Consider the following 7,675-nt stretch of genomic DNA (forward strand, 5'->3'; position numbering starts at 1 on the left):
AAAACACAGCCTCACTTTTTCCATTAGAAATTATCTGGTGATCTGATGTGATTTTGTTATGTTTTACCAATATTTCTTTTCTTTTGAAAACAGAGAGAAACCTGTTTGTCCCATTCCAAGGTTAGGGAGTGCTGTTTGAAATCAATGCTTGTCAGCAATATTTAATACCAACTTCTCTGAGAAATCAGTGCTTGAAAGCCTTAGCAGCTCCAGACAAAGAAAAGATTCTGTATTTAGCTGGTACTTGTGTGAACCAAAAATAGTCTTTACTATACATATAAAGCATATAAAAGCATATAAAAGCAGACTCACCAGTGATTACAAGGAACCAGAGCAGTCAAATCATGACTGCAAATGACTAACACATAGGTGACCAAATCATCTAGAAGACAAAATTGCTGATGCCATGCTTGGTATCATCCTATGGTTTTCCACTGAAAAATCACTATTACACCTGTTAAAAGGCTCTGAACATATAATTTGTAACTAAGTGTATATTTAAGATCTCAAGAAAGTTAAAAATTATCAGTGGATAAAATTCTGATTGACTTGATTTAAATTTTAATGGTCACCTCTAAACTCACTTCAGGTATTATGTAACATGATCAGATATGAAAGCCTCCTCTGAATTTCAGATTGAGAGTTCCCCCTTGGCACTCTCTTATCTTATAGCTTGAGGTCCTCAGAGGAAGAAAACACAAGCAAACAAACAAATAAATGATAGCCCCCCAGAATAAATATTTTTTCTAACTGTCATTTTAGAAGTGTGGTGGACATCACATCTAAAATGACAGCTTAATTTTTCTTCCACTTCACATTGCCTTGAAAGGCAATAGTATGACATGAGAAGCAACAGAACATCACTCTTGAGACCTTCTTTGCATTTGTTAATTATCAGTCTTTCTGAGAATGTAAGAATATAACTGTGTGCCCTAAACCCAGATACCTTTTGCTTACACTAAAATAAAATTGAATAAGAAACATAATTCAGTCGGCAATCTTGTATTCAGAAAATAATATGTTCATACATTTTTCTTCACTTAAAAATATTTTTCACATAGTTTAAGCACCCTTGAATACATTCATGCATAAGCAAAACCCAAAATACCAGGGAGAGCTTAAAGATAAAAATAATAGAAAAATAGATTCAACACAAACTAGAGAAGTCATCTGTTCACTTCTTGGATGATTTCCTTCACTACTGCAAAATCAATGTAGTAATGTAGTACTCTCTTCCAAACACTGCTGCTGCTAAGAGAGAGCCCTTCATCTGATGGCAAAATGGATAAGTACTGAATCTTAACACTGTCCAGTACAACAGGAATTGAATGAAATGTATCTTACTGAAGCAGCATTGATATCTGTTGCTCTATCATTAAGAACAGTTGATTCAGGCATCTAAATTGCTAGGCTACCACCTTGAATTGCACCAACTCTTGGAACAATTTGCAGATGTGCACATGTTCTCCTGAGTGCTGTAATATAAAAACTGCTCAAAATACAGCACAGGGTTATCAAATGTGAAAGATATGGAGACATAAATTACTACATATGTTGAAGATCTATTTAAAGCAAGTTTAAACCAATTTTTAAAATCCTTCATTAATTTCAGCACTTAATTTTCAGCATTAAATTTCCTAATTTATAATGATTATTAATAAATTAATTAAAAATTATCTTTACATATAAGAAAAATACGCTTTATCATGTTATATTCAACAGCACGTGAAAACAAGTACTGCAGTAAAGAAGAATATCTTACAGGAGTCTAAATCTACTCCATTAGTGTGTAATAAACCTATAAGAATCCTGAAGAATCATAAATCAAAATGAAAAGTAAGAAAAGAGGAATGTTTTAGAAACCATCAGATATAATTAGCAAATTAGCAGACAAGAGGAATGGTCATTTAAGTTTAAACATCACGCTGAATCACTGCCAAGTGTTTTCAGGGTATAATGTTAAATGAAATACTTCTGTAAAAACTGACTTGCAGTTTAAATTCCAAAATAGTTATGCATTTTAATGCTATAGTAGAACTAGGAAGTGCTAATGCATTTGCAAGATGTTGGTTTAAACAAGGGCAATTGAAACTCATCCCTGCACGTGCAGTATTAGTATACAGAATTTCCAGCATATGAAATGTTTCTCAAAAAATTTGTAACAAGTTATTGTGTTGTACAGAGTCAGATCAATCTATTTGGAGCAAATTCTACTACTTACAGGTATTCTGTTTAACAGCAGTTGAGGTTAAAGGGATTTTAGCTTTGTAAAAACAACTACAAGTTCAGTTAAATTAATTTCACAGCGTAACACCTGCTGTCAGATATTGAGTTACAACTCTTAAAGTTTGCTAGGTGGAAGATATAGTTCTTAAGAAGAACTTCTAGATTTTAATTTCTGAAATACTTCTGAAATTAACATCCACATTTTTTAAAAATTTAACAATAAAAATTCAAATTTTTAACTTAAATAATGAATATTACATTAATAAACACTAGTACAAGAATCCTCAAAATACAAATGTTACCAGGATTGACAATGTACCCGAGAAAAAAAGGCAAAAATACCCTATCCAAAAGTCCTAGAGTTCTAGACTTAGATAATATAAGACAATGAAGCTGCATGAGAAAGATGTGATTAGATCAGGATGTTTCATGTATGCATCTGATGTATGTATGCTGACATCCACAGGTACTTCCCTGTATTAAAATACTGTATCTAATATCACAAAATTATAAAAAAATTATAACATTTGCTTTCGTTTAATTTTAGTAAATTTGATCTTGCAATGAGGCAGAATCAATAAGTTTTGGAAGAATCTGAGAAAAGTATAGTTTAGAAACTTCTGAGAGGCAGTATAAGGAGCAGCATTAAGAAAATGGGGCAGCCAAGAGAGATCAGAGATGATATGGTCTCAAATTACAAAAATTCTCATGTGAGAACTTCAATGACTATTGATTAATTAATTCTATTACTTGCAAAGGTAAAGGCAACTAAACTAGTGCCAAGTAAAAAATCTGCAAAAAAAATCGTAATGGTCAATAAAACATACACAAAAATAAGAAAAAGAAACCAAATAACTAGTTCCAAAATCCAGAACACAATACCAAAGCGAAACATTCTCACAGGTTAATCTTCAGAAAAGAACCGTGCTAATTAATAATTTTCCAATTTTTTTTTTTTACATAATAATAAGGTTGTCATAGTCTTTTCAAATGGAATACGTAGCTGTCACCACTTTCAGTGTTATTCAGATTTATGTACAAATTAAAGGCAGATGGCTAACACTTGTAAATCTCTTTGTACACCTTTTTACAATTTCACCACTTAGGAAAATAGTTTTAAAAATTATTTTTATTTTCTCTGGCAGGCTTTTATATCTTCCTATTTCTGTTTTCAGTTAATAGCCTTGAAAAAATAAGCAGTTTTCTGCGTTTTGTTTTGATTTACCTGAAAGACAGCCAGTGAGTGACAGAAACAGAAACAGTTTCCATGACAACCACATCCTTGGTCGCAAAGGTCTTCTGTCCTTCTTTGTGCAATTGTTAGCAACGCTGACGTTTCTTCATTAGAGCTTAGCCTAGTGAGACAAAAACAAATCTCTGTTAGGAACATTTAAAATGCCTTGAAATAATAGGATAGAAAATTCAAAAGACAAAGCTGCTTCTAATGCAATTAAAACTCTAGTCCAAGGAACTCTATATGCACAGGGGTAGGTAGCCCAACAGATTACTCAGAGGGATCTTGTTCCAGGAGTTACTCGTGCTTATAGCTGAAATGTCTGTGGCTGCACTTGGGGTATATGTATAGATATTGCCCCAAAGCTGTACTGAGGCTTTAAATTTCCAAAAAGCCAAACTCAGAAGATAGTACATCTCTTCTGATATCTATCTAGAAGATAGATATCTTTCACAGCAAACTTGTTCAAAATATATAGCTTGGCATGTGTTCTTCTTTTCATGAAACCCAAATGTTGTTATTTGGTGTGAAAAAGTTGTAATTTGATAAAAAGGCCAGAACAAAATAATAATATGTTTAGTACTTTAAAATTGGGTTGAAAGAGATTCCAGCTTCTGCCAATGCACATATTAGGGAAAGAATCTACCAATACATTTGAAACAACCACCATTTATACAGAACAGGTTTTTCACACCTAACCTCTCCTACCACTCTTCAGATTTTTGTTCCCCCTCCTGCCCGTGATTCACAAATATATCTTGGTGCATTACATCTTTGATTACTTTGTTCTTAGCTATCATTTTGATAGTATCACTAATATCAGTACACCAAAACGTAGAGATTTTATAGTCAAATGACTGAAAACTCAGCCTAATATCTGAGGCATTTCAACTGGTTACTTGTGGACATGAGCATTCTCCTGCCCTTTGACTTGAAACGCATTAATTGGCACATGCACATCGCTTAATTAGTCAGGTCTGTTTAGGAGGCCTTTGAGATCCTCTTCTTGGAGCCCAAGGAATCTTCTGCCCCCTTTGATCCATAGCTACGAAAAGAATTTCACAGGGCACAACAATGAGATAACGGAGAATTTGGCTTTGTTGCCTTATTAAACCCTTCTGGGGCCAATATGACTCCTTCAGATTATACTCAGCTTAGTTACATGACAATTGCTGTTTTGGGAGGCAGGACACTGTCTTTTAGAACATTTACAGTAAGTGAGCAGAGGGAAAGGTAACACAGTTGCCCAAAAGCTAATTTCATAAAGTAAGAGTATGTTCTTTCTGGCTTATTCCATTTCAACTGCTCTCTGAACATCTTTGTCAGTCTTTCCCTTGTATATAGGGTTAAAGATGTATGGCACACATATAGAGATGTTTAGGTGTTGGTAGCTATACCTGCAACAAACTAAAGGTGTAACTTGCCAGCTTTCCTTTATAAACACACAAGGTACAGCTTTCAACACAGATAAAAATTCTTAATTAGGATTGTATTTCCTTCCAGGTAAACTTAATGTCAGGTGTACATGTTAATGTAAGTGTCTCTGAAACGGAACATAAAAATCTGGTAGTCAGGTGACTTTACACATAGCGCCTGTAGCTCATCTAAACCTCCACAGGAAACCTTCTCAATTAATTATTAATGTCAGCTGCCTTTGTTTTTCACTTCAGTGATAATCTGCTTTTCAGTCACTGTGTTCCTTTGGTTACTGAATTATCTCGTTCAGCATTCTTTGCTGGCCAGGCCTCTGGGAAATAAGTATTTTCATTAATATTTCATTTTTTCTCTTACGGCACTGTCTTTTAAACAGAGTACAGCACAGCTTTTTCCCTCACTCAACTGTATCGTTCTTTCTTCTTTCTCTTTTCCTCAGTGCTCTTCACCTGCTTGTATAACACAAAAATTATATTAACCTGGTGATTTCTCTGTTTCATAAACAGGGAAAAATATACACCAAAATTTCATCATTAAAGTGCGAGATTGTTGCTTTTCTCGTTATGACAATTAGGTATTATTGTGCCTGTTGGATCAGACTGTTAAAAAATAATATTAAAAGTTACAGTTGGTAAAGCAGAAACAGAATATGGAATAGCTGAAGCCAAGCAATGATAACATCATAAAAAAGATAAACTTATTTCTCGTTGCACTCTTTTTGCATGACAATTTTAAGCTCTCTGGGAAAATGATATGTTTTTAATGAAAGTTTCATGAAAAATGAAAGAGTTATGACAACTTCTGCTACATAAGGAACCTTTAGCTAAAAAGCTATAGCAACTTTTAAGTGACAGCTCTTAAAAATGACCTACATAACCTGACCCTATCAAGGTAAAACGAACTTGTTACACAGGTGTTTTAAAACGTGAAACCAGACCACAATGACAGGGATATGCACTGAATTGAGTCATGAATGAAGGACACTATTAGACTCTTTATTGTATAAATATATTGGTTTATCTCAGTAAAAGAATTGCTAGCAAAACAAGCATGGGAAAAATATAACATTTTAAGTGCAACATTTAAAATCTTGATTATTATGATACTGAAATAATCTCACACCTTTACTTATTTTTTCTTCTATTTCTTGTTTCTTCAGGAATACCTGGCAAACATTCACTGGCCATATGGACAAACAGAATGCATAGCAACATGGTAGAATTATCACACACATAAGAACTGAGGGTTACAGTTCTAAGGGTCTGTCAAAGACATTGATATTACATATATGGGGCAAGCACATGACATTAAGTATAATCAGAAAGGTGCTTTTTATTCAATAATACAGGAAAAAGTATGAAAATTCTATATATAATACATGTAGGCATAGAGTTTAATTTCTGCTCTAGATTTAATGAAATAATGTACTCCTGGCTTTGCTATTGTGTCTGTCATCTGATCTTTTGGATGACTAGGGTAGCACTTTTAGAGACTGTTGGGTGATTTAAGAATCCTTTAATGCTTATAAAAAAGACGAAGGCTGCACTAAATTCATTAAGAAGAGCATCTTTTTTAAAAAAAAACCAAAAAGTTACTGATTTAAATACAGTTATAAATCTTGTAAAAAAATTCTAATTCTTAAAAATGGATCACTATTAAATTATCTTAGGGAATATATTCAAGCTGTATTCAGTTGTTCTCAGTTTGAAAATCGTATTAATTTTCTGGGCTTTTATCCCAGCCCTGACTATCTTCATCCTAGAATGTGGAATTTTTTAAACCACGCATTTGCATTTAAATCCCAAGAATATAAAACAGGATGTAGAGTCACTTGCTACAGTAAAACAATACAGCTGAAGGTGCTGCTCAGAAGGACTTTAAAATTAATTCAGATGAAAGGTATCTATTTTTTCACACAGATATAAATTTGGACTTCACAAAAATTCAACTAGCTTGTTTCGAACAGTTTGGTGGCTTCATTGTACATTCCTGTACATTCAGTACAGGAAAATAAAATGAAGTTATCCAGAATATACTATGTTCTTCAGAATTCTTTTGCATAATAAGACAACTTGACAAAGTTCTGCACTCTAGTTTTAAAATTAAGAATTGAAGGTCTACCATTTGTGGAGGTTTTTTTCATTTGTTCTTATTCTGGTTTCTACACAAAATATGCAGACTGAGAGATTTATTTTTTTTTTTTAATTTCTTTAATTTATTTATATATGGAGGGTATGAATTTTCCCTAATGGCAACTTGTAAAAAAAAGTTATCTAAAATGAAGTTGACATATATAATGTGCAGCAAGTAATTTTGCTAACAAATTTAAACTCTTGTTCTACAGAATTAACTACCAGATACGGTTTTCAATTTCTATATGTTACTATACATCTTAGTTTTCCCCAGTTTTCAGCAAATTAGTTTGCATTTTGTTTTATTCTATGTGCTGATTGTAGATAATGTATGGGTTTGAAATTTGTTTTATTCTATGTGCTGATTGTAGACAATTTATTAAAACATTCACTATCCAGTGAGTCTTAATGAATTGTTTTGGCTAGAAGTGGCAGGGTGGATAGACAGGGTGTCTCATGGTTCTGCCTCCCAAAGGAATTTGTCAATACTTGAAGCATAAGTACTTATACAATTTTATCAATGTTAGTGTGCAAGAAGCTTGAATTAGATTAAATAAGATGTGGTCTTTTCAGCAGTAATACCACTTACTATCATTAATGTTTGTTTTCTGGCACTTAGGATAAACTTGTACGAAACTGCAAATTTAAA

At 33.0% G+C, this 7,675-nt stretch overlaps 1 protein-coding gene across 1 annotated transcript in view; it reads right to left on the reverse strand.

Annotated features, from left to right (window-relative positions):
• Window positions 1-3,583, reverse strand: part of CNTN5 (contactin 5) — a 310,996-nt gene extending 307,413 nt beyond the window's left edge. Inside the window, exon 1 of the mRNA XM_030449461.1 lies at window positions 3,452-3,583. Coding sequence (XP_030305321.1) covers window positions 3,452-3,506 — 55 coding nt within the window. The 5' untranslated portion in view covers window positions 3,507-3,583. The remainder of the gene's footprint in view (window positions 1-3,451) is intronic.
• Window positions 3,584-7,675: the final 4,092 nt, after the last annotated feature.

The sequence above is a fragment of the Calypte anna genome, chromosome 1, assembly GCF_003957555.1.
Source record: "Calypte anna isolate BGI_N300 chromosome 1, bCalAnn1_v1.p, whole genome shotgun sequence".
NCBI classification, from domain to species: domain Eukaryota; kingdom Metazoa; phylum Chordata; class Aves; order Apodiformes; family Trochilidae; genus Calypte; species Calypte anna.